At 48.1% G+C, this 27,604-nt stretch overlaps 1 protein-coding gene and 1 long non-coding RNA gene across 2 annotated transcripts; one reads left to right on the top strand and one right to left on the bottom strand.

Annotated features, from left to right (window-relative positions):
* Positions 1 to 938: 938 nt before the first annotated feature.
* On the bottom strand, positions 939 to 7,958 carry LOC123151308 (uncharacterized). Its single transcript, XR_006475614.1, has 6 exons — positions 7,348 to 7,958; positions 7,128 to 7,236; positions 6,949 to 7,036; positions 2,951 to 3,053; positions 2,620 to 2,788; positions 939 to 2,312 (listed from the first exon to the last, which is right to left on the bottom strand). It is a non-coding gene; the product is annotated as an uncharacterized lncRNA (long non-coding RNA).
* Positions 7,959 to 13,202: 5,244 nt separating this feature from the next.
* LOC123150705 (E3 ubiquitin-protein ligase RDUF1) lies at positions 13,203 to 14,949 on the top strand. The gene is made up of 3 exons (XM_044570540.1): positions 13,203 to 13,664; positions 13,795 to 13,910; positions 13,988 to 14,949. The coding sequence occupies exons 1-3, from the start codon at positions 13,494 to 13,496 to the stop codon at positions 14,346 to 14,348; spliced, it is 648 nt and encodes a 215-aa protein (XP_044426475.1). The 5' UTR covers positions 13,203 to 13,493; the 3' UTR covers positions 14,349 to 14,949.
* The last annotated feature ends 12,655 nt before the right edge of the window (positions 14,950 to 27,604 follow it).

Below are 27,604 nucleotides of genomic sequence, written 5' to 3'. Positions count from 1 at the left end.
CCACCTCGGGGAGGGGAGAGCTTCAGCACCAACATATAGGTGCCCTCCCTGTTTTTCTTTAGAATATTAGTACCACACATAGATAGGTCCCAAATAGCGCATGCGCTCGCGTGGTTACAAATCTTTTTTTTACACATGCATGCGAGATGTCTCATGATATCTCTATATGGTAAAGTTTCAAAGGATTTTGAATTTTTTGTTGTACCTTTCAAATTTCATTTCCTTGTCAGTCTTTCAACTTCAACTTGTCTTGTGATGGGGTGCTTTGACGGTAGCGTGCGATGCTGCGATGGCATGCTTTGCTGGTCGCGGTGATGTGGTAAGGCATGTAATGACACAGCTTGGCTGCTTCGGCGATGTTGTGACGGCGAACGACATTTTAGCGGTAGCAGGCAGTGATGCTATGGCCGCAGCGGTGTTGCATTGTAGCAACCGATGGCCATTCATCGTGCGACAATGCTGGACGCCGGCCGTTCCAAGTTTAAATGCATGCTTTTGTTGAATGTCACAAATATTTTCCTTATATCATGTACAACTTTTGGAATGTGATAGATTTTCAAATATGTGTTAAAGTTTTTCCTCAAAAATGTGAAGAACATTTTTTTAAATGCATGAATTTTTTTTGAAGGGTACGAAATATTTTTGAAGTATTATACAAATATATTTTTACATTGTATAAATACTTTTTTTGAAAATATCTAAGATTTTTTATGAAACACATGAATATTTTTTATAGGCCATAAATGTTTCTGATTGGTGCCGACATTTTAAACTAACAGACCGCCGAATAGCACGCGTATAGAGTCTAGGGGACGCCTGCCCTCGCTGACTAGGCAGCTGGCCATGGACGCGTCCTGTCGGCCATGTTCAGGATGCAGGCCCCCGTTTGAGATCCTGGACCTGCCTAATTGTTTGTGCTAATTCCCGTTCAATGTAAATTAAATTTAATTGCCGATGTTTCGGGGGCGCTTACAAGTGGCTTGCTACATCAAAACACTGGAGTTTTGCACAAGGCACCAGCGAGCAACTACAGCAAACCGCTCTACTATTGCGAGTAGTGTTGTTCACGCCATAGCATTTCTTTCTTTTTTCCAGTCGATTTTAATATAAAAAACATGACAGTTTTTTGTGAGAACACGAAAATTGTTTAAACTAAGAACATTTGGAAATTATGAATAATTTTGAAATCCAAACATTTTTGCATAACACAAATGACATTCAGAAGTGTGAGTTTTTTTTGGTAAATGGGGTTTTGCAAATCTTTTTGGAAATTCTGAAAAGAGAACATTATTTGGAAATTGTGTACTCCCTCCGTCCCAAAAAACATGTCGGGGGCGCAGTTCATTGTTGATTTTGCAAAAAGGCCCTTGTAGTTTTAAAATCGTCCTCCGCCTCCTGTATTCTTCCTCCGCCGTCGATAGGGGCCGGCGCCGCCCAGCTGCGCGACTCGCCGCCTATCAGGAAGTGCTCCACCGCCGTCGCCACCTACCTGCTCCGTCGCCGCCGTCGCCAAGTACCTGCTCTGCCGCCTCCCCCGCTCAGACCTGCGTCGCCGCGATCCCCTCCCGCCTCGATTACATGCGGGCATCGTCGGGACCTCTGGCCACGTCCTCCTCGAGCTCGCGGGCGTCCACCTCGAGCTCCCGCGCATCCTCCTCAAGCTCCAGCGCATCCTCCTCAAGCTCCAGTGTATCCTCCTCGAGCTCCCGTGCGTGCGCCGCCGCAATTCATCCTGGCCGCAATCCCCTACGGGCTTCGCCGGAAATTGCCTCCACGATCCGGTGGACCAGGAGCTCGCGCGCGTCCTCGTTCTCCCCTGCCCGTGCGCCCTCCTCAATCTTTCGCGCGAGCCCGTGCGGCTGCTTCTCCCCTGCCCGCGTGACCGTGCGGCTGCTTCTCCCCTGCCCGCGCGCCCGTGCGGCTGCTTCTCCCCTACCGCCGGTGCTGCTGCTGCTCGTCTGCCCATGCTTCCGCCAGAGCTCCTTCTCGTCAAGAGGAAGAATGTACCGTAAGGAGTTGCTCCTCTGCTCCCTGTGCTGAATATGATCAGTGTACGGGAGTTGCTGCTCTGCTCCTGTTCGTCAGGAAGAACTGCTCTGCTCCTGTTAACTGAATATGATTAGTGTTAATTGAATAAAAATCAGTAGATATCAGGGGGGTGGAGGGAGCAAGCTAGAAATAATTTGCTCTGTGTCTTCTATCTTCTCAGGAAAGATGTTGTAGAAAACATAAAGAGGTGATGTGCCTAAATCTCCAAACACCACACCAAGGCATTGGAAAGCTAGTTGTAGCATCAAAACTGTTGGGTAGGTCTGCACATACAAGAGGAGAAAACAGGGCAAAAGCAAAATTACTTATCATACTGTGGTTGTTCATTTTTCTTCAGAAGTTCAAAGTAAAGACACCAAATGACTCTGCATCTTAGGCAACATCTCAAAATCCTTGCATAAAGACAACTACCAGGGATAATGTACTGCTGAAAAGAATGTGCTACGAAACACAAAATTGTGATAATCAATGCTAAAGCCATGTTCTTAACACAGGACATTAATTCTGTATCCTATTAGCTAAGATTCAGATACAGAAACTGACAAATACTTGGATGATGATAGAAATCACCTTTTCTCTGTACATATTCCTCAGTCTCCCGGCCTCTGTGTCCATCGGCTGATCAAGGCTCTTTTCCAGCTCCCGCATCGCCCCCTTGCCGGTGTCCTCATTTGTCGAAACGGTCTCCATGAAGTTCAGACTTCAGAGCAGTCAATCAACAGCAGAAGTATGTCACAAACTGCAGGCATCAAGAAGTCAATCAGTCTAAATGTATTTGTCTTTCCCTCTTACAAACTCCAACAAAACACATGCTGATTGCTGCACAGAGTACATGGCAACCAACGACAACATATCCCATTTTGATTACGAATCTAAACGAGAACATGTGGTTAGCAGAAACCTTGGAACTTGAAACCCAATCTGGTTCAGTTGAGTAAACAGCAAGAAACACATATTTTTGGTCTTGAACTTGTTTTGCATGTTGGTGGATGGCCATGCTTGTGCTGCAAGTACAAGTTAAATGAAAATAATGTTCAGATTTCTTCAGAGATACACTGAATAAAACAGTTAACAGTAGGTGTGTACAAAACGTGGTTTGAAGCTTGTTGGGAGAAAATCATTACATTAGACACATATTCACACTAAATCCGTTTCGACAGTGTCAAAGCATACAGTAGTACTGACAGTAATTTTGATAATCCAAGCAAATTAATTGAACCTATCTATGCTTGACATGGCACAGAAAAGATCAGTAGATGCAGAGCAATTATGATCTGAACAAACACTGTCTCTAGAATTGTTATTAGAGGAACTACTGTAAGTAGAGTAAAATTGGTGGTGAATGAAGGGAAAAAACATGGGCCACTTGAATTTATTCTGTTATGAATATATTCCAGTCACAAAAGACTGGCTGCTATCACTCTCTAGTTATTATTCCCTTCCCACTCTACCTTGTGGGAGGAATATCATGAGGATTTTTCTGTGCATTGTGCATTGATTGGCATCAGAAGAATGTATTAGGAGTAGCTGTGAAATTGTGAAGCCTTTCTTTTTTAAATGAGAATGTGGATCTTGTTAAGCCAGGCAAAACAAGATGATTTAGTGGCATTAGCACTTTAGCAGAGCACATCACAGTTCAGAGAATGTGAAGCCTTTTTTGTAATGGTTGCAAGGCTCCTGTCATTCTACTCATTTTTGTGTGTATATCCTTGTTATGGTACCATGATGTACTCATCTTTTGTCATTGCTAGCAGAAGTATGGATTTGAACATGATGCCTCAAGAGGAAGACGATGAAGGTATTAATTTGAATTTGATGCCTCAAGAGGAGGAACCTCAAGTGGCAGAGAATGTAGTTATGGATTTGAACTTGATGCATCAAGAGGAAGACGATGAAGATATAAATTGGATGCCTCAAGAAGATGAAGCGAAAGAGGATGAAGCTCAAGAGAAAGAGGATGAAGTTATGAATTGGATACTTCAAGAAAAGAGAATTGTCAGATAAGGAGAGGCATGGTGTTTACTTTGCCTTGCTGGTAATTGAGCTCAGAGATGGGTCTGTTCAACCAGACGACAAGCTGCTAGTCTCAAACCTGTTGGACATAAGTGTACGATCTGTTGAAAGAATCTGGGAAGATGCTAAAAAGAAAATTGCCGATGGCAAAGAAGTAGATGTCTCAAGCAAGAAGCCAGGAAGATCCGGCCTAAAGAGAAAGGAGCTAGATCTAGAGAGGACCTCAACAATCCCACTGAATAAAAGAAGAACAATTCGATCTCTGGCACGGTCTCTAGGTGTGGCCCGATCGACCCTGCATAATAGGTTCCAGTTGAATGAGCTCAACCGCATCACAAGCACCGTGAAGCCCCACCTCAAGCTAGAGAACAAGCTTGCGAGCTTGAAATTTTGTATGTCCATGGTCCATGACAATTCAATCTCAACTTCTCGGGCTATGTTAAAACCAATGACGAATATGGTTCACATCAATGAGAAGTGGTTTGACATGACGAGAGTGAAGAATAGTTACTATGTACTTCCAGGAGAACCTGAACCGAAGCGCACCGTGTCAAACACTCACAGCATTGGGAAGGTGATGTTCCTAACAGCTGTTGCCAAGCCTCGATATAACAATGAGGGGGAGCTAAAATTCAATGGGAAGATCGGCATTTGGGCATTTGTCGAAGAGACTGAGGCGAAGCGGACAAGTCAGAACAGAACAAAGGGAACAAAAGTGTTGACATCAGTGAAAGTAACCAGGCCTGTGTGCAGAGATTATCTAATCAATAAGGTTATCCCAGCAATTCAGGATAAGTGGCCCGACGATGATGAGGGAGCAACAATATTCATCCAACAGGATAACGCAAAGCCTCATGTCCTTCCCAATGATGTAGCTTTTCGAGAAGCTATGGAACAAACTGATCTTGACATCCGGTTGCTACAACAGCCCCCAAATAGCCCTGAGTTAAATTGTTTGGACCTCTGCTTCCATAACTCTCTCCAGTCTCTAACCGACTGCAGGTCACCTACAAACATCCAAGAACTGGTACAGGGTGTGGAAGAGGAATTCGAGAACTACGATCCCGACAAGTTGCACAGAAGCTTTACCACATTAGAAGCAGTTATGTTTGAAGTTATGAAAGGCAAAGGAGGAAATCAATATAAGTTGCCCCACTTGCACAAGGATCGCGTTCAGAATGCTGGAATGGAAATAACCGGTGTATATTGCGACAGTCGGGTAGTTGTTGATACTAGGGCCATTATGGAAGAAATGGAAATTGCAATAGGAAAAGAAAATGAAAGGAAAGAATTAGCTAGAGAAGGGAAAAGAAAGAAAAATAAAGGGAAGGGAAGGGAAGAAGTGGCTAGAGAAAGGAAAAGAATATAGTCAAGAGGGGACAAAGAGACCCTTATGTCATGTAGTCAGGTGCTCCTTGTGTATGTCTTGTGTAATCTTGTGTCAAGAGGGGACAAAGAGGCCCTTATGTCATGTCCTTGTGTATGCCTTGTCTAATCCTTGTATATCAACTCCTTGTTGGAATTTATTGGAATTATTTGGGTTATTTGGATTAATTGAATTATCTGGGTTATTTGAATTAATTTGGGTTATTTGGATTTATTTGAATTATTTGAATTGATTTGGGTTAATTTTAGTTATTTGAATTAATTTGGGTTAGTGGACTGAAATTTTTGCTTGACAACTACAGCAACTAATGAGGCAAGCAAGGCCTTTGCTAGTATGAGATTATCTTCTACTGCAATTGCAAACTAGCTTTAGTAAAAAAGCAAGAGTCCGTTGTATGGAGTTAACTGAAGACTGAACATGTTCTAAAGTTTTGAGTAAGCTGGAGCAGTACTGAATTTGGTTTTGTTAATTAATGTTAAATCAGCAAAGCTATCAACATGGAACAAATGAAAGGATAGTGGATGACAAGAAATCGCTTCTATTTAGTTAAGAGGTCCATTTCATGCTATCAAGGACACTTCCAGTTTTTCTTTAGTTTCATCAAAGGTTCATCAATACAGATGCTAAAATCTAGCATATCACATGGGATGGATCAGCTAAAATAAGAAAAACCATCTTTGGTATAGTAAATAAATATGCAGCCATAGCATGGATAGATTAGATAATGAGAAGAGTAGCACTGGATTAATCCATCTCAAGGTCCTGGCTAATTAGCTATCAATATATATTTCCCAGCTTCTTAATTAGCTATCAGTATATAAGTACAGCCTTATACATCTCTCCTTCATGATCTAAACATATACAGCCTTGGGTAGTTTAATTTCTCAGCAACTGTAGTCTACTGATTAATTACCTGGTGGGTATAGTGAAGAGGAGTAACTGAAAGGTTAATTAAGCTAGGTAGAAAGAAACCCACTGAAGTCTGTTGGAATGCAGTTTTGTTTTTGTATGCTAAACCTGTAGTACACTGTACACATGGAGTATACTGTTGGAGTTTAGTGTGGCATATACTGGTGAGTCCTTTTGGTCAAGCATATATCTAGAAGTTTAGTGTGGCATATACGAGCTGTAATGTCTGTCTCTACAGGTCTAGAAGTTGATGTTTGTCTCTACAACTGATGATGCAATCCATCTTGAAAATCTAACAACAACTGGTGTCTGTCTCTACAGAGATCAGTTTATGTCTGTCTCTACAACGAGCTGCAACCTTGAACCCCTAACCAGTCATGGACTCATCACTCATGATCAAGCATACTGAATGGTTTTTTTCAGTTCACTTCACTGCACTAGGTACCCATCCTGGCTTTCTTCAGTTAACGCAAAGCTTATTTGCACAGGTTTGTGACAGAAATTGGCCACACTAAACTATCCAATTCGCAACAATACGCCACAGCTAGCTAAGGATTTAATATTATGAACAAGACATGGAGTTCATTTACCTGAGGAAATTTGGGAGCTATCCTTATCGCTTCCTCGGCATCTGCGAGGGCGCCAGTAGTACCCCCAATCGCTATTCTCGCCTTACACCTGCACAATTGCGACCAAACCATCACTCATACACTGTCAGAACTGAGAGGCTAGATAGTTCTCCAGGCAAATTCAGCAAGGGGGAGCAGACCTGCCTCCGTAGGCCAGATGCAGCCCACCTTTACAACACATTCTCTGTCAGTACAAGATGTAAAGATTGGCCGCCGGCTGAAAAGAATGATTCAGTCCATGGCGATGCTCTGCAGCACAAACAAGTCATAGTCATTTTTAAATCAGAATAGCAAGCAGAGAGCTGCAGTTTTGTCCATGGCGTTTTGGGGAGAGAGGAACCAGAGCAAGCACGCACGGACCTCGGTGAAGAGGGCCTCCGCCCGCACGGCGTCCCCCTCGGCGAGCGCGGCCTCGGCCTTCTCCCGCGCCGCAACCAGTCAAGCCAGGGAGAAATGGCCAAGAAGAGCTGCGGTGTGCCGAGCCCGCGACGAGGCAGGGGCGGCGAGGAGGCCCGCAAGCTCTTGATGTTGGCCGACTAGAGGATCTCGCCCTCGCTTCGCGACGTCGGCGGCACCGTCGTCGTCGACGGCGAGGACGACACCCGGCTGCTCGTCGGCCTTTAGGTTGTTGTTGGTGGCCCGTATCCGGCGCCCGCGGGCTCTCCGACGGCAGTTCCAACGCAGCTGAAGCAGAGCGCGGCGGTAGCTGTGGGTTGGACTAACATGGGATCCAAATCAAGGATTTTTTTGAGAAAGGGGGAGCTTGGGGAGGCAGGCGAGCGGTAGCTGCAGCGGCGGAGCAGGAGGCAGCTGTGGCGGGAGAGCGGGGGAGCAGGGGAGCAGCGGCGGCGGGAGAGCGGGGGAGAAGGGGAGCTGCGGCGGCGAGAGCAGCGAAGCAGTGGCGACGGAGACTAGCGCAGCTGCTGCTTCTGTCGGAGGAGGAGGACGAGGAGCGCGGGTTTGGTCGGGAAAAACGAGAGGTTTTTTTTTTTGCAAAAATGCCGCCGCGACATGTTTTTCGGGATGGAGGGAGTATTTTCTTTGAAAAAATTGGTTTTTAGAAATTGATATCATTTTCGAAAAATACTAACAAAATTTTAAACTATCTACCATTTTTGAATTTTCTTTGAATTTTTCCTAGATTTTTTTCCAAAAAATAAAAAATAAAATATACATTATCGTTGAGCCCCTCACGCCATTTCATGAAATGTAAACAATGTTTTATCCATTCGGCCTTAGGTGGACGCTTCGTTTTCCATTCCTTCAACCAAGTAGAACATGAAAAATGTCACGAGGAAAACATTTTAACGGTATAAACATTTTGTACAAATGTCACAAACATTTTAACAGTATAAACCTTCTGAACCAGTTCCACTTTAATTATTTGCCAAACATCGGATCAAAATATAAGGTAATTTATGGGATGATCATTTATTTACACAATCACATTATTATATACAGGTAAATCACAAGCCAACGTATTAGAAGATTTATTATATCCCGTTGCAACGCACGGGCATTCTTCTAGTGTATTAGAAAATAATTAAATTTTATTTGAAAAATGTTTTTGACATGTACAAAATATGTAGATTAAAAACCACATGATGGAAGGAACATACGTAGACAGAGATCATGGAGGCATAGAGGAAGGGGCTTGGACTGGTTCTGGCTTTGTGAAGAGTGAAAAGTCTCTTATTTGTGCCCATTTTCTGGTGCATGATGGAAGTAATAAAGCTTTTTATAGTTTGTTTGTTTGACAAAAGTTGACAAGTTTTTTTAACTTGTCATTATTTTTCTGATTCTAGCCAATACAGTTTTTAAGAATCATGACCATTATGTCATTCAATGCCTAGGGATACTCACCGGTCAGCAAGGGTCTGGATTGTGTCATCTCATTGATCCATGGCACCACTGCCTCCTTGATATGTGGCACCACCGCCTCCTCGTTCTCTACATAATGCCTTCTTCCATGACCAAGCCATCTATATATATACTAGAGGTAGTGATTTATCCGCGCGCGGGGTGCGCATGTGACTTATGACTTGAGACTTGAATGACGACGATGCAAGAGGTGTGCCACCATGCTGGGCACCAGCGTATCGCAGTCTTCCTGTGGTCTTTCGGATTTTGATCCACTCGCTCTGATGCTTCACACTTCGTGTATCATCGGGGAGTTGACACTGTATATATGCTTCTCTACGTCGACGACATCATCCTCACGACGTCCGCCCCCGACCTCCTTCAGCGACTGACTGCTCGACTTCGTGATGAGTTCGTCCTCAAGGATTTGGGGCCCCTGCACTACTTCTTCGGTATCAAGGTGGTCCGACGGACTGACGGCTTCTTTCTGCATCAGCAGAAGTACGCCCACGAGCTCCTGGAGCGTACCGGTATGCTTAACTGCAAGCCGGCGCCCATCCCCGTCGACAAGAAGACGAAGGTCTCTGCTCTTGAAGGGTCTCTTGCATCCGATGGAGCATTTTATCGCTCTATTGTCGGTGCTTTACAGTACTTGACGTTGACTCGCCCCGACCTGCATTACACTGTCCAGCAGGTGTGCCTCCATATGCACGCCCCACGTGACTCTCACAGGACTCTGGTGAAGCGTATTCTCCGTTACATACGCGGCACCATGTCTTTGGGACTCACCCTGACGGCCTCCGCCTCCACCGACCTCGTGGCCTACTTGGATGTCGATTGGGCTGGCTGCCCCGACACGCGACACTCTACGTCAGGCTACTGCGTCTACCTTGGGCCCTCGTCGATCTCTTGGTCTTCAAAGCGGCAGCCCACGGTCTCCCGCTCCAGTGCCGAGGCAGAGTATCGCGTCGTGGCTAATGTTGTGGCCGAGTGCTCTTGGATACGTCAGCTGCTCCAGGAGTTGCTTTGTGATGTTCACAAGGACACTCTTGTCTACTGCGATAACGTCAGCGCGGTCTACCTCTCCGCCAACCCGGTGCACCATCGACGGACGAAGCATATTGAGCTCGATATTCACTTCGTGCGCGAGCAGGTTGCCCTTGGCCGTGTTTGGGTTCTCCACGTGCCGACGTCACAACAGTTTGCTGATGTGATGACTAAGGGATTGCCTACTCCCGTCTCCGAGGAGTTTCGGTCCAGTCTCTGTGTCTCCGGCGACGCTTCGATTGCGAGGGTGTTGAATATGTATTTTGTACTGCATGTATAGTGAAGCTATGGCTCACCTCCTAGTCTTGTATAGTTGAGGTAGATGCCTTCCCTTGTATTATATATGCGTGCACCAGCACCGCAATCAATTATCGTATTGCAAATCATCTATTTAAAAAGAAAAAAATATTTTTTTACATGCATCCCCATGTAAGATCTCACAAGGGAGACTTCGCTAAACCTCAATTGAATGAGATTTAGCAATCCCGCTAGAAAAACCGGACACCTCAACGCAACGAGCTTTGCGTGTGAGCTCCTGTTGTTTGGGACACCACTGACGATAATATTCTTTTTCCCGGCAAAAATAATAATAATATCTTGTGTACCATCCTCCCTGCATCAGCACCAGTAATTGATTGAGCGATTATGGGAGCGTCTCAAAAGAAGTCCCGGTCTTGAAGATCTGCCACCGAGCTCGCCGTGCTACTTTGATTCTGTTTCTGGGACGGGAACACAACATCTTTTTCGTTGAGAAAGCTGGAACGCAAGTAGCGTAGCGTATCAGAGATGCCGTGCGTGTGCCCTAAACAATAGGATTACGATTCCGTAATCCGCTTCGATAGAGTATTAAAACACGATACACTTAAATCTGAGAATGGTTTTGCTATAACCGGGTTTGTTGGGTCGGTTTCTCTATGTGGGTATGTGTAGTTTGGGTGTTAGCGGGCTGACTCTGACATTGGTTCAGTTTAATTCGGTTTTGTGTATCAAATAGTTGAATATAATCAGGTATGGGTTCAAACAGTTCCGATTCCAAACAGTTTAACCCGTGGGTCATACCCAGGTTGTGAGAACTGTTTAGGCCTGTTTGCTCCACAGCTGCCCGTAACAGCGGATATGGTTGGTGCCGGGTTGCGCGCAAGGTGTTTGCTGAAAAGCAAAGCACGAGCGAGCCATGAGGGACTTCACATCCAGATCGCGGACAGGGCGTCATCCTCGAGCAGTGCTGGCAAGGGTGCTGCGCAGAACCTGGTCACTTGCCTTTACCGGACGCAGTTCGTCGGCTGGCCCCGCGTCATCTCGGTCACCTGGAGCAAGAGTCTCATGAGGCAGGGCCTCAGCATCGGCGTCAGAGCCTCTACAAGGCGGACATCAAGCCATGGCTCTTCTCCAAGAAGAAGGGCTCCAAGAGCATCGACGTCGACGTCGGCAAGGTCGACATCTTCTGGGACCTGTCGGCTGCCAGGTTCGGCGCGGGGCCGGAGCCACTGGGAGGCTTCTACGTCGCTCTCGGCGAATGGAGTTACGGCTCCTCCTCTTGAACGACGGCGTCCCTGCAGAGGTCACGGAGGCCGCCAGACTTGGACTGGTTGGTCGGTTTCCCCGGCGCCTGGATGAACCCACCGTTGGCCACCACCGGGCTGTCCACGATGTGCACGGCGCGACGCGCGGTCGTACACGCGCACCCACCCTCGCTGCCATCCCTCGCGTTGCATCTTCGCTCATTTCCTTGGTTTGCTTCATGTGTTCTGTGCGTCGAGACCGGAGCTACCGGAGGTGTCGGTGGGCACATACCGGAGCGCATGGAGTACTGACGGCCGTCTGGGCTCTGTCCGTCCGTGGCAGCAGCCGCCTGATTCTTATTTAGAGGCATCGCCACTTGCTGCTGCTTTGCCGTCATAGCTTTTGCCACCGTGCTATCACTCTGCTCCTCTACTGCTCCTATGTTCTGCAGTGGGTGAGGAGGTGGGCTCGCCATTGATGGCTAGACGGCGGGCACGGTGACGAGGTTCTATGGCAGCTTGTCAGGTATGAATTCGAACGGGACCTTGCGGGTGCCCATCTTGCTGAACCTCCTGATGCTACTGCACCTTGCAAGCTGATGTGTTGAACCATTAGAGCAAACAGTTTTCAACCCACTTTAGAAAATGGTTTTAACCCATAGATGGGCACTCGGTTTAGTTCAGTTTGGTGGAAACTGGAAAGATCGGGTGGGTTTGGTTTTAGTTGGGTTGATAATTTTCTAAACGGGTTTAGTTGTGGTTGGGTTGACAGAAATTTTCGTGTGGGTTCAGTTGAGGTATGGTGCGGTTTTCAAACCATCCTCAGGTTTAATACACTGATAGTACCAGTCCTACCAAGCATCTGGGGATATGCATGCATGTGTAAGGAGAGATCACGATCGATCACTGTCTAGGTGGCGACAGGAGCACGCACCGCACGCGAGCCGCGAGGCTCAGAGCCTGCCAGCGGCGGCCTCCTTCATCCCTGTCACGTGCATGCATATGCACCAAACGACGTCTCCGCTCAGTTCCAACCCAAATCCCCGGCGCTCGACGACGCCGGAGCCAGCGAAACCGGCCGATCGATCGGCCCCGTGTCGTGTCCAGCACCCGCACGGCGTGATCGCGACGATCATGTCGATGGACGTCTGTGGAAGCCAGCGGAAGAGAAGAAGTAGAAGGCAAAACGCTGCCGGGTTCTCTTCGGACTTTGGGCAGCGGCGATGGCAACAAGGCGAGGCGTGGTGGGTCAGCTGATGAGAGCGAGGCCGCTGCTTGCGCGTCGTAATGGTGCGTGATGGCACGGCACGCCGCTGTGTCCCGCCGCTGCCGCCCGGAAGCTTCCCGGAAAGAGGCCTCGTCCTTCTCGTTGGACTCGACACTCGACAGGGGTGGAGGAGCTTGTCCCCGACGCATTCACTCCCTGCCCGTGCCCGATCATACTCTCGCTTGCATGGGAAGGAACGCTCCATGATTGTACTGCCCGTAGCCCGGCCGCGCCACTGTTGCTCCGATCTCAGCACTGTTCTCCCCATCGATCAACCCGGCCGATTTTCCATGTGTCTGACTGAATCGCGCGTGCCAGCGACAGTTTTGGCACCTCCAGGGTAGACGAGAGGACGGCTCAGTGCGGATCGGGATTGACCGGGCGGGCGGCGTGCGGTCCGACATGACCCCCACAATAATTCGCCTCGCCCCGCCCCGCCCGCATCCCATAATGCGATCCCGGCCATCCCCGTCGCCATCCATCGCTACTAATTAGGCTGGCTGTGGACTGTGGTGCGCGCCGCGCGGACACGACGGTTATAAAGGCGCGCGCAAGGTGAGGTGAGAGAGCCTTGCAAATAAAGCCACCCCCACCACACACCACACACCACCACCGCTCTGTCCCCCGCGCCGATCGAGCACCATACGAGGAGGAGAGGAGAGGCCCATGGAGGCGCGCTCACCTGCCCCGCTTCCTCAAATGGCCGGCGCCGCCAAGACTATATCCTGCGCCCGTATGAGCAGTGCTCGCGGTTAGGTGCGCGCGCGCGTGCTCGGAGCGGGCTCACGTACGTGCACACTCGTCGGCGTCCTTACGAACGTTCGGTCATCATGGCCGGGATGTTGCCCGGGGTGGAGTGCGCGCGGCGGCGGCGGATGTGGCAGGGCGGGGGCGCCGGGGCGGACCAGGCGGCCGCGGGCACCAGGCGGCTCTCCTTCTGCCTCTACGCGGCCGGGCACGGCGCCGCTCACGCCGTGGGCACCGGAAATTCCGGCAATAAGGTACGTAAGCGGCGAGCTCGATCGATAGTCTCGTGAATTGTCCGTGGTAATCTTGTCACCGCCACGGGACGATTTTTATTGGAGTGATTGGCTTGGACGTTTGGTTGATGTCTTTGGTGTGAATTCGCAGCAGAGGAGCGGCGCCATGGACGGGTGGGCGCTGGACAGCAATGCCCGGGAGGCCAAGGAGCGGCTGGACCAGAAGCTCAAGAGCAAGAGCACCGGGCCCGACACCGTCATCAAGAGGTGGTTAATCAAGTCGATGTGCGGAGAGAAATTTCAGTTAATCGGTTACCCAACTGATCGGTGGAACACTTGCGCAGGCATCACAGCACGGGGAGCATAAAGCTGAGCAGAGCAAACGGAAGCGGCGGCGGCGGTGGTGGCGGAGGGGGCTCGTCGGCGGCGGTGGCGACGGGCGTGCAGCGGGAGGTGTACTCGAAGAAGGGCGTGATGCGGCGGCTGATGAGGTGGAGCCGGCTGCGGTGGGAGGCCGCGGAGCAGGCGGAGTGCGCGGTGTGCCTGGAGGAGTTCGCCGCGGGCGACGTCCTGGCGCACCTGCCGTGCGGCCACCGCTTCCACTGGGGCTGCGCGCTGCCCTGGCTCGAGGGCGCCGCCGCCGCCTCGCACTCCTGCCCGTTCTGCCGCGCCGCGGTCGACGCCGGCGCGCACGCCGCCTCCTAGCGACAGCAACACCCCGCCGGGCCATCGGTTCGACGCCCACCGCGCGCGCGCCACGGCTTCGCACGGCTTCGCACGATGCCGTGACCGGCCGCCCCGCCGCCCGCACATGATGCATGCCCTGCCACGGCGAAGTACCACTTGTAGGATGCATCGCCGGAACGATGGCAGAAACTTGGGAATGCGTAGGGAGAGAAGACGGCCGTGAAAGAAATCCTCGCGGTCGCCGAGTTGCATGGTTTTGGGCGCGTCGGCGCGTGGTCTGGTTCTGCCATTTCAGTTTTCCCGGCGAGCGGTGGCCGATGAGGTTGTGTTTGGCGGGCATGTACATGCAGCGGTTGTCGGTTGGCAATGTCAGTCCGATGTGTTACACCATCATCCTCTGGTCAAGAGGAAAAACTGTATATTAAGAGCTTAGTTGTAGCAAGGGTGGGACTTTGTGCATCAGCATCAGCTGTTGAAACTGAAGAAGGCGTGGCTGCCGCTGAACCTGACCAAACTGAAGAAGGCGTGGCTGCTACTGAACCTAACAAAACTGACGAAGTTGTGGTTGTTACTTGTAGAAGTGCATGCTTTATCTAATGCAACCAAAAGATCGATCTGATGGAAGAGACTAGGCAGCACATTATACGTCAACACTTCTTCTCACGTGTGGCTCCGTCAGGCCTAAACATGGATCGAAAGTGGCTGCAATATAATTGTGCGAGCCAGGTCTTGAACTCAAGATCTTTTAACTCTGATACCATGTAGAAGTGTATGCTCTAGCCAATGCAATTAAAAGACCAATCTGATGAAAAAGACTAGACAACATCAACATTGCTGAACCGGACGAAAGAGGAAGGGTGCTGTACTTCGAACGGCGAGAGCCAAATGGAAGAAGTATGGCAAGTTGCTAGCCCCAGAGGTCAGATAGACCCCTTGCGTCGTCACAGAAGTATGCCGTGAAAGAATGGGTCACGTCATAATGAGGGACCTACATGCAAGCGAGTATAGTTGGTCCCTGCTATGTACAGAGCTCCCTGTTGAGTGTTTTTGGGCATTGGGTGGATTGTGGAACCGTAGAACGCTTGAAACAGGCTCACACCCCGCTTTATATATAAAACAAACATCACAGTACACGGCCAAACGATCATGGAACTGTAGAGGCCTGAAAGGGGCAAACGACTCTCTTCCCTCTCTTGAATTCCTCCTTTCTTGTAATTCCGAATCTGAGATGTTGAGGTGAACGAGCAAGTAGATCTCTATGATTCCTGTTGGGGATATCACTACTGGGCGTAAACCGGCCTATCTGGGCCGGGTTAATTTCGTCAGTAGTTAAGTATGTTAAAGTCCAAGAAGGCAGATGAGGGCTCAAGGCCCATAGTCGGTTCAAGGCCTGTAGCCGTAAACCGGCGTTGGTATTTAACTTGTACTGTAAGTTAGGAATAAGTAGAGACCAAACCGGACACATCTATGAGCCGGTATTGGGACTATGTGAACCGACGGGCGTCACCCGTGTATATAAGGGGACGACCCGGCGGCGGTTCAAGGACAACAGACAACAACTCGAGACGTAGGCGAAGCTTGTTTGCTCCCTAGTCATCGAAACCCCATCAATCCCATCACAACTAGACGTAGGCTTTTACCTTCATCGAAGGGGCCGAACTAGTATAAGCTACAAGATGGCCGGATTGGGGGTTGTTCCGACGGCGACAATATTCCGGACCCCTCTGATCTACCCAACCGAGTTGGAATATTCATGGCCGGCACACAAGCAGCGCTTCATTCTTCGACCGTCGCGCCAATAACCTCCGGTTCAGCAGCAGCGACAGCTGCCGGGGCAGGAAGCTCTGCACGCCCGCCGGCTCAAGTTCTATCAGATCTATTTGATGCATTGGCTGCGCTTATGGCAGAAGCTAATCCGGCGGATCAGGAAGTCCACAACGCGGAGATTGCAAAGGTGAAGGAACAGATCACCCAGGCCAAGGCGGACCTGGCAGCTGAGAATGCCAGGATGACCATAGAGCGGACCGCTTTAGACGCACAAGCCTACAGGCTCATGTTAGACCAGAACGCGTCGCATGAAGTCATGAGGAGGAAGTACTGATCCCGTTTGCCTTCGGTTTTCGAGGCCAGAGACCTTTTCAACACCCTAGGAGCAGGAACTAGTAATCCGCTGGAGGGGAACCGGGCGGAAGCTCCTGGGACCGGTGCGCCGGTTCAGCCCCGTCCGATGAATCCGCCTCGTCAAAACACTGTTATACCTCAGGCTGTCTCAACACCTCCGGGTCACTACTCCAACCCAATGGAAAATCTTGTTGCCACTGCTGCACGACTGGAGGCCATTCCAATTGAAGGCGACTCACCGCAGGCGATAGAGACGCGACGAGTCAAGGAGCTTCTTAGGACAGCTTTGGACCAACAGGAAGCATACTCATACAGCCGCGACCGGATCCACTCGACCCCTCGCCCAAGCCGGAGCTATAGCAGGCGTATGGATGAACTGGCAGTGTCAAGCAATGAACGACGTGGAGCACCCCGCGGCAACAATCCGGCGGGTGGTGCTGATAACGCTCAGGAGGTGGTGGACCGGGCCCGAGCTCGCAGGGAGGCCGAGTTAGCCGCACAGTATCAGGCTCGGCAGCTTACGCCGGTTCGTCCAACTATCTCGCTCGAACCCGGTGTTACTTCTAGTTCTTTGGGGGTTCCTTGCCTTGTCCCAGCTTTACGCAATGTGCGCCTGCCCAAGTATTTCAAGGGCCCGCGCAAGGTACCAAATTACACGGCGGATCAACCCCCAGAGACGTGGGTGGAGAGCTATGAGATGGCCATGGAGATGCTTGATGTGGATGGTGCGGCATGTGCGAAGTACTTCACCATGATGCTTGAAGGAACGGCCCGCACTTGGTTAAAAAGCTTACCGGCCAACTCTATCAGTTCATGGGCCCAATTACGAGCCCGGTTTATCAGTAATTTCAAGGATACATGTAAGCAGCCTATGTCGATAGTGGACCTAGCTGCTGTTGGAAATATGCCCTAGAGGCAATAATGAATTAGTTATTATTATATTTCCTTGTTCATGATAATCATTTATTATCCATGCTATAATTGTACTGATAGGAAACTCAGATACATGTGTGGATACATAGACAACACCATGTCCCTAGTAAGCCTCTAGTTGACTAGCTCGTTGATCAATAGATGGTTACGGTTTCCTGACCATGGACATTGGATGTCGTTGATAACGGGATCACATCATTAGGAGAATGATGTGATGGACAAGACCCAATCCTAAGCCTAGCACAAAGATCGTGTAGTTCGTATGCTAAAGCTTTTCTAATGTCAAGTATCATTTCCTTAGACCATGAGATTGTGCAACTCCCGGATACCGTAGGAATGCTTTGGGTGTACCAAACGTCACAACGTAACTGGGTGACTATAAAGGTGCACTACAGGTATCTCCGAAAGTGTCTGTTGGGTTGGCACGAATCGAGACTGGGATTTGTCACTCCGTGTAAGCGGAGAGGTATCTCTGGGCCCACTCGGTAGGACATCATCATAATGTGCACAATGATGATCAAGGAGTTGATCATGGGATGATGTGTTACGGAACGAGTAAAAGAGACTTGCCGGTAACGAGATTGAACAAGGTATCGGGATACCGACGATCGAATCTCGGGCAAGTACAATACTGATAGACAAAGGGAATTGTATACGGGATTGATTAAGTCCTTGACATCGTGGTTCATCCGATGAGATCATCGTGGAACATGTGGGAGCCAACATGGGTATCCAGATCCCGCTGTTGGTTATTGGCCGGAGAGTCATCTCGGTCATGTCTGCATGTCTCCCGAACCCGTAGGGTCTACACACTTAAGGTTCGGTGACTCTAGGGTTATAGAGATATTAGTATGCGGTAACCCGAAAGTTGTTCGGAGTCCCGGATGAGATCCCGGACATCACGAGGAGTTTCGGAATGGTCCGGAGGTAAATAATTATATATAGGAAGTGCTATTTCGGCCATCAGGACAGGTTTCGGGGTCACCGGTATTGTACCGGGACCACCGGAAGGGTCCCGGGGGTCCAACGGGTGGGGCCACCTGCCCCGGGGGGCCACATGGGCTGTAGGGGGTGCGCCTTGGCCTATATGGGCCAAGGGAACCAGCCCCAAGAGGCCCATGCGCCAACAGTAGAGGAAAAGGGAGAGTCCTAAAGGGGGAAGGCACCTCAGAGGTGCCTTGGGGAGGATGGACTCCTCCCCCCCTTGGCCGCACCCTTCCTTGGAGGAAGGGGCAAGGCTGCGCCCTCCCCCTCTCCCTTGGCCCTATATATAGTGGGGGGAAGGGAGGACAACGATACCTAAGCCCTGGCGCCTCCCTCTCTCCCATGACACATCTCCCTCCTCCCGCAGCGCTTGGCGAAGCCCTGTTGGAATCCCGCTACTACCACCAGGCCGTCATGCTGTTGGATCTCCATCAACCTCTCCTTCCCCCTTGCTGGATCAATAAGGAGGAGACGTCGCTGCTCCGTACGTGTGTTGAACGCGGAGGTGCCGTCCGTTCGGCGCTAGGATCATCGGTGATTTGGATCACGACAAGTACGACTCCATCAACCCCGTTCTCTTGAATGCTTCCGCGCGCGATCTACAAGGGTATGTAGATCCACTCCTCCCTCGTTGCTAGATGACTCCATAGATAGATCTTGGTGACACGTAGGAAAATTTTGAATTTATGCTACGTTCCCCAACAGTGGCATCATGAGCTAGGTCTATGCGTAGTTTCTATGCACGAGTAGAACACAAAGTAGTTGTGGGCGTTGATTTTGTTCAATATGCTTGCCGTTACTAGTCTTATCCTGATTCGGCGGCATCGTGGGATGAAGCGGCCTGGACCGACCTTACACGTACTCTTACGTGAGACTGGTTCCACCGACTGACATGCACTAGTTGCATAAGGTGGCTAGCGGGTGTCTGTCTCTCCCACTTTAGTCGGGTCGGATTCGATGAAAAGGGTCCTTATGAAGGGTAAATAGCAATTGGCATATCACGTTGTGGTTTTTGCGTAGGTAAGAAACGTTCTTGCTAGAAACCCATAGCAGCCACGTAAAACATGCAAACAACAATTAGAGGACGTCTAACTTGTTTTTGCAGGGTATGCTATGTGATGTGATATGGCCAAAAGGATGTGATGAATGATATATGTGATGTATGAGATTGATCATGTTCTTGTAATAGGTATCACGACTTGCATGTCGATGAGTATGACAACCGGCAGGAGCCATAGGAGTTGTCTTTATTTATTTATGACCTGCGTGTCAACTTAAACGTCATGTAATTACTTTACTTTATTGCTAAAGCGTTAGCCATAGTAGTAGAAGTAATAGATGACGAGACAACTTCAAGAAGACACGATGATGGAGATCATGATGATGGAGATCATGGTGTCATGCCGGTGACAAGATGATCATGGAGCCCCAAGATGGAGATCAAAGGAGCTATATGATATTGGCCATATCATGTCACTATTATTTGATTGCATGTGATGTTTATCATGTTTATACATCTTGTTTACTTAGAACAACGGTAGTAAATAAGATGATCCCTTACAACAATTTCAAGAAGTGTTCTCCCCTAACTGTGCACCGTTGCTAAAGTTCGTCGTTTCGAAGCACCACGTGATGATCGGGTGTGATAGATCCTTACGTTCACATACAACGGGTGTAAGACAGTTTTACACATGCAAAAACACTTAGGGTTAACTTGACGAGCCTAGCATGTACAGACATGGCCTCGGAACATAGAGACCGAAAGGTCGAGCATGAGTCATATGGTAGATACGATCAACATGAAGATGTTCACCGATGTTGACTAGTCCATCTCACGTGATGATCGGACACGGCCTAGTTGACTCGGATCATGTAATCACTTAGATGACTAGAGGGATGTCTATCTGAGTGGGAGTTCATAAGATGAACTTAATTATCCTGAACATAGTCAAAAGGTCTTCGCAAATTATGTCGTAGCTCGCGCTTCAGTTCTACTGTTTAGATATGTTCCTAGAGAAAAATTTAGTTGAAAGTTGATAGTAGTAATTATGCGGACTAGGTCCGTAAACTGAGGATTGTCCTCATTGCGTGATAGAAGGCTTATGTCCTTAATGCACCGCTCAGTGTGCTGAACCTCGAACGTTGTCTGTGGATGTTGCGAACATCTGACATACACATTTTGATAACTACATGATAGTTCAGTGTGTAATGCTAAAGGTTTAGAATTGAGGCGCCAAAGATGTTTTTTGAAATGTCGCGGAACATATGAGATGCTTCGAGGGCTGAAATTGGGATTTCAGGCTCGTGCCCACGTCAAGAGGTATAAGATCTCCGACGATTTTCTTAGCCTACAAACTAAGGAGAAAAGCTCAATTGTTGAACTTGTGCTCAGATTGTCTGAGTACAACAATCGCTTGAATCGAGTGGGAGTTGATCTTCCAGATGAGATAGTGATGTTTCTCTGGAGTCATTACCACCAAGCTGCTAGAGCTTCGTGTTGAACTATAATATATCAGGGATATATATGATGATCCTTGAGATATTCGCGATGTTTGACACCGCGAAAGTAGAAATCAAGAAGGAGGATCAATTGTTGATGGTTGGTGAAACCACTAGTTTCAAGAAGGGCAAGGGCAAGAAGGGATACTTCATGAAACGGCAAATCAGCTGCTGCTCTAGTGAAGAAACCCAAGGTTGAACCCAAACCCGAGACTAAGTGCTTCTGTAATAAGGGGAACAACCACTGGAGCAGAATTACCCTAGATACTTGGTAGATGAGAAGGCTGGCAAGGTCGAGAGAAGTATATTGGATATACATTGTGTTGATGTGTACTTTACTAGTTCTCCTAGTAGCACCAGGGTATTAGATACCGGTTCAGTTGCTAAGTGTTAGTAACTCGAAATAAAAGCTACAGAATAAACGGAGACTAGCTAAAGGTGAGCTGACGATATGTGTTGGAAGTATTTCCAATGTTGATATGATCAAGCATCGCACGCTCCCTCTACCATCGAGATTGGTGTTAAACCTAAATAATTGTTATTTGGTGTTTGCATTGAGCATAGACATGATTGGATTATGTCTATCGCAATACGGTTATTCATTTAAGGAGAATAATGGTTACTCTGTTTATTTGAATAATACCTTCAATGGTCTTGCACCTAAAATGAATGGTTTATTGAATCTCGATCGTAGTGATACGCATGTTCATGCCAAAAGATATAAGACAGTAATGATAGTACCACCTACTTGTGGCACTGCCACATAAGTCATATCGGTATAAAACGCATGAAGAAGCTCCATGTTGATGGATCTTTGGACTCACTCATTTTTGAAAAGTTTGAGACATGCGAACCATGTTTGTTGGTAGATATGCATGAAGAAACTCTATACAGATGGATCGTTTGGACTCACTTGATTTTGAATCACTTGAGACATGCAAATCATACCACATGGGCAAGATGACTGAAAGCCTCGTTTTCAGTAAAATGGAAATAGAAGCAACTTGTTGGAAGTAATACATTTTGATGTGTGCAGTCCAATGAGTGCTGAGGTGTGTAGTGGATATCGTTATGTTCTTACTTCACAGATGATTTGAGTAGATGTTGAGTATATTTACTTGATGAATCACGAGTTTGAATTATTGAAAGGTTCAAGTAATTTCAGGGTGAAGTTGAAAGATCATCGTGACAAGAGGATAAAATATCTATGATATGATCATAGAGATGAATATCTGAATTACGAGTTTGGCACAGAATTAAGACATTGTGGAAATTGTTTCACAACTAATACAGCCTGGAACACCATAGTGTGATGGTGTGTCCGAACATCATAACTGCACCCTATTGGATATAATGCATACCATGATGTCTCTTATCGAATTACCACGATAGTTTATGGGTTAGGCATTAGAGACAACCACATTCACTTTAAATAGGGCACCATGTAATTCCGATGAGATGACACCATATGAACTATGGTTTAGAGAAACCTAAGCTGTCATTTCTTAAAAGTTTGGGGCTGCGACGCGTATGTGAAAAGGTTTCAGGCTGATAAGCTCAAACCCAAAGCGGATAAATGCATCTTCATAGGACACCCAAAACAGTTGGGTATACCTCCTGTCTCAGATTCGAAAGCAATAAGGGATTGTTTCTAGAATCGGGTCCTTTCTCGAGGAAAAGTTTCTCTCGAAAGAATTGAGTGGGAGGATGGTGGAGACTTGATGAGGTTATTAAACCGTCTCTTCAACTAGTGTGTGGCAGGGCATAGGAAGTTGTTCCTGTGGCACCTACACCAATTGAAGTGGAAGCTTGTGATAGTGATCATGAAACTTCATATCAAGTCACTACCAAACCTCGTAGGATGACAAGGATGCATACTACTTCAGAGTGGTACGTAATCCTGTCTTGGAAGTCATGTTGCTAGACAACCATAAACCTACGAGCTATGGAGAAGCGATGGTGGGCCTGGATTCCGATAAATGGCTCGAGGCCATAAAGTCCGAGATAGGATCCATGTATGAAAACAAAGTGTAGATTTTGGAAGAACTACTTGATGGTCGTAAGGCTGTTAGGTACATATGGATTTTAAAAGGAAGACGGACAATGATGGTAAGTATCACCATTAAGAAAGCTCGACTTGTCGTTAAGATGTTTTCCGACAAGTTCAAGGAGTTGACTACGGTGAGACTTTCTCACTCGTAGCGATGCTAAGAGTCTGTTGGAATTATATTAGCGATTACTGCGTTATTTATGAAATCTTGCAGATAGGATGTCAAAACATTGTTTCCTCGACGATTTTTCTTGAGGAAAGGTTGTATGTGATACAACCGGAAGGTTTTGTCAATCCTGAAAGATGCTAATAAGTATGCAAAGCTCCAGCAATCCTTCTAAGGACTGGAGTAAGCATCTCGGAGTTGGAATGTATGCTTTGATGAGATGATCAAAGATTTTGGGTTTATACAAAGTTTATGAGAAACTTGTATTTCCAAAGAAGTGAGTGGGAGCACTATAGAATTTCTGATGAGTATATGTTATGGATCAGAAATGATGTAGAATTTCTGGAAAGCATATAGGGTTATTTGGAAAGTGTTTTTCAATGGAAAGCCTGGATTAAGCTACTTGAACATTGAGCATCAAGATCTATAAGGATAGATCAAAACGCTTAATGGTACTTTCAAATGAACACATACCTTGACATGATCTTGAAGGTGTTCAAGATGGATCAGTCAAAGAAGGAGTTCTTGACTGAGTTGTAAGGATGAAGTTAAGACTTAAAGCTCGACCATGGCAGAATAGAGAGAAAGGATGAAGGTCATCCCCTATGCTTAAGACATAGGCTCTACAGTATGCTATGCTGTGTACCGCACCTGAAGTGTGCCTTGCCATGAGTCAGTCAAGGGGTACAAGAGTGATCCAAGAATGGATCACAGTACAGCGGTCAAAGTTATCCTTAGTAACTAGTGGACTAAGGAATTTTCTCGGTTATGGAGGTGATGAAGAGTTCGACGTAAAGAGTTACAACGATGCAAGCTTAACACCTATCCGGATAGCTCTGAGTAGAGATACCGGATACATATAATGGAGCAACAATTTAGAATAACTCCAAGTAGAACAGTTATTTGAAATGGCTCCAAATAGAGCATGGTAGCTGCATCTAGGAGATGCCATAAAGATTTGTAAAGCACACACGGATCTGAAAGGTTCAGACCCGTTGACTAAAACCTCTCTCACAAGCAACATGATCAAACCCAGAACTCATTGAGTGTTAATCACATAGTAATGTGAACTAGATTATTGACTCTAGTAAACTCTTTGGATGTTGGTTACATGGTGATGTGACCTGTGAGTGTTAATCACATGGCGATGTGAACTAGATTATTGACTCTAGTGCAAGTGGGAGACTGTTGGAGATATGCCCTAGAGGCAATAATAAATTAGTTATTATTATATTTCCTTGTTCATGATAATCGTTTATTATCCATGCTATAATTGTATTGATAGGAAACTCAGATACATGTGTGGATACATAGACAACACCATGTCCCTAGTAAGCCTCTAGTTGACTAGCTCGTTGATCAATAGATGGTTACGGTTTCCTGACCATGGACATTGGATGTCGTTGATAACGGGATCACATCATTAGGAGAATGATGTGATGGACAAGACCCAATCCTAAGCCTAGCACAAAGATCGTGTAGTTCGTATGCTAAAGCTTTTCTAATGTCAAGTATCATTTCCTTAGACCATGAGATTGTGCAACTCCCGGATACCATAGGAATGCTTTGGGTGTACCAAACGTCACAACGTAACTGGGTGACTATAAAGGTGCACTACAGGTATCTCCGAAAGTGTCTGTTGGGTTGGCACGAATCGAGACTGGGATTTGTCACTCCGTGTAAGCGGAGAGGTATCTCTGGGCCCACTCGGTAGGACATCATCATAATGTGCACAATGTGATCAAGGAGTTGATCACGGGATGATGTGTTATGGAGCGAGTAAAAGAGACTTGCCGGTAACGAGATTGAACAAGGTATCAGGATACCGACGATCGAATCTCGGGCAAGTACAATACCGATAGACAAAGGGAATTGTATACGGGATTGATTAAGTCCTTGACATCGTGGTTCATCTGATGAGATCATCGTGGAACATGTGGGAGCCAACATGGGTATCCAGATCCCGCTGTTGGTTATTGGCCGGAGAGTCATCTCGGTCATGTCTGCATGTCTCCCGAACCCGTAGGGTCTACACACTTAAGGTTCGGTGACTCTAGGGTTATAGAGATATTAGTATGCGGTAACCCGAAAGTTGTTCGGAGTCCCGGATGAGATCCCGGACGTCACGAGGAGTTCCGGAATGGTCCGGAGGTAAAGAATTATATATAGGAAGTGCTATTTCGGCCATCGGGACAGGTTTCGGGGTCACCGGTATTGTACCGGGACCACCGGAAGGGTCCCGGGGGTCCAACGGGTGGGGCCACCTGCCCCGGGGGGCCACATGGGCTGTAGGGGGTGCGCCTTGGCCTATATGGGCCAAGGGCACCAGCCCCAAGAGGCCCATGCGCCAACAGTAGAGGAAAAGGGAGAGTCCTAAAGGGGGAAGGCACCTCTGAGGTGCCTTGGGGAGGATGGACTCCTCCCCCCCTTGGCCGCACCTTTCCTTGGAGGAAGGGGAAAGGCTGCGCCCTCCCCCTCTCCCTTGGCCCTATATATAGTGGGGGGAAGGGAGGACAACGATACCTAAGCCCTGGCGCCTCCCTCTCTCCCATGACACATCTCCCTCCTCCCGCAGCGCTTGGCGAAGCCCTGTTGGAATCCCGCTACTACCACCACGCCGTCGTGCTGTTGGATCTCCATCAACCTCTCCTTCTCCCTTGCTGGATCAAGAAGGAGGAGACGTTGCTGCTCCGTACGTGTGTTGAACGCGGAGGTGCCGTCCGTTCGGCGCTAGGATCATCGGTGATTTGGATCACGACGAGTATGACTCCATCAACCCCGTTCTCTTGAACGCTTCCGCGCGCGATCTACAAGGGTATGTAGATCCACTCCTCCCTCATTGCTAGATGACTCCATAGATAGATCTTGGTGACACGTACGAAAATTTTGAATTTATGCTACGTTCCCCAACAGCTGCCTATGTCCAGGAGGAAGGAGAATCAACGACTCATTGGGTGCGCTGGGTCTCACAAGTGTTGCATTCATCAGACCGCATCAACGCTGACACCACAGTCTTAACCTTAGAAGGCAACTGCCGGTTTGGGCCCCTAAAGCTGAAGTTGGGACGGATGAAGCGTCATTGCACTGACATGGGGACCCTCATGGTCGCTTTGGTAAAGTATGCTGATTCTGATAGTACCAAGGATCCCGAATCTGATGACGACAAGGCAGGGAAGGGAAAGAGGAACAACAATTCCAAAGGTCAGCAGCATCACTTGGCAGGCAATGGTGGTGGAGGCAAGCGTAAAGCGGATGGTAACATGGACTTTGTGGCTAACACCAACGCGCAGGACAAGGGCCAGCGACGCAAGGGTAAACCGCCAAATCGCAATGGAGCACCCAACCCTAACCCAGACCGCCTAAATTATCTACTAGCCAGCCCTGTCCAAGACATGGTACAAAGGAGGTGCCATCAAACCACCTTTGGAAGGATTGCTTCATTATGCAGGAGTTCAAGAATTCTAATGCTTTCCGATATGATAACGGCTCCGGCGGTGGCTCAGGATCCGGGCCGGGTTACGGTGGAGGAAATTCTGGTTCAGGATTTAATGGTAATCCGGTCGGACATAATAATCAAAATAATCAGAACAACCAGGGTGGTTACAACCAACAACAGCAACAGTCAGGTTACTAGAGCAACCCAAAGCAGTTGAATAGTGTGCAGTACCATGTCTTCACCACTAGCTTGGACAAGCGAGACCGGAAGGTTCAGAGGCGGGCAGTCAACTCTGTTGAACCGGCCGTGCCCCGTTATCTACGATGGTCTGAACAGCCAATCATATGGAGCAGAGAGGATCACCCACCCCAGGTTGATAATCCGGGTCAGTTGGCTCTGGTGGTGGCGCCTCAGGTGGGAGGTTATAAGTTCACCAAGGTGCTCATGGATGGATGGAGCAGCATTAATATCTTGTACTATGAGACCTTCCGTTGTATGGGACTAACAGATAAAAATCTCAAACCGTCCAATACGGTGTTCCACGGTGTGGTACCTGGCAAGTCAGCATATCCTGTTGGTAAGATAGCTCTGGAAGTGGCCTTTGGAGATGATCATGATTCCAGGTCGGAGACATTGACGTTTGAAGTGGTGAAAATCCAAAGTCCATATCACGCCCTGTTTGGGCGACCGGCCTACGCCAAGTTTATGGCGCGGCCCTGTTATGTGTATTTGCAGCTCAAAATGCCGGGTCACAAGGGGACAATAACGGTTCACGGAAGCCGTAAAATTGCTTTGGTGTGCGAGGAAGGAGATGCGACCTACGCAGAGTCGGTTTGTGCCACTGAGGAGCTGAAGTATTATAAGGACAATGTTGATCCGGCGGACATGACTCCATTAAAGAAGCCAACTACAGAGCATGATCCGGCCCTGAAGTTCAAATCGGCAGCAGAAACTAAGCTTGTTGACTTTGTACCTGGCGATTCGTCCAAGCAGTTCATCATCAGTGCCAACTTGGATCTGAAATAGGAAAGCGCGCTCATCGAGTTCATTCGTGAGAATCGGGACATTTTTGCATGGAAGCCCTC

The sequence above is a fragment of the Triticum aestivum genome, chromosome 7A (genome assembly GCF_018294505.1).
Source record: "Triticum aestivum cultivar Chinese Spring chromosome 7A, IWGSC CS RefSeq v2.1, whole genome shotgun sequence".
Lineage (NCBI taxonomy): Eukaryota > Viridiplantae > Streptophyta > Magnoliopsida > Poales > Poaceae > Triticum > Triticum aestivum.
Note: the sequence above shows the minus strand (reverse complement) of the source record. Positions and strands in the feature narration are given on the sequence as shown.

What these genes read in the sequence shown, in the direction of transcription:
- LOC123150705 (XM_044570540.1), top strand. Translation starts at nt 13,494, where the DNA reads ATGGCCGGGATGTTGCCCGGGGTGGAGTGCGCGCGGCGGCGGCGGATG. An exon ending in CCGGAAATTCCGGCAATAAG is followed by an intron (nt 13,665 to 13,794) that starts GTACGTAAGCGG and finishes GTGAATTCGCAG; the next exon opens with CAGAGGAGCGGCGCCATGGA. An exon ending in CCCGACACCGTCATCAAGAG is followed by an intron (nt 13,911 to 13,987) that starts GTGGTTAATCAA and finishes ACACTTGCGCAG; the next exon opens with GCATCACAGCACGGGGAGCA.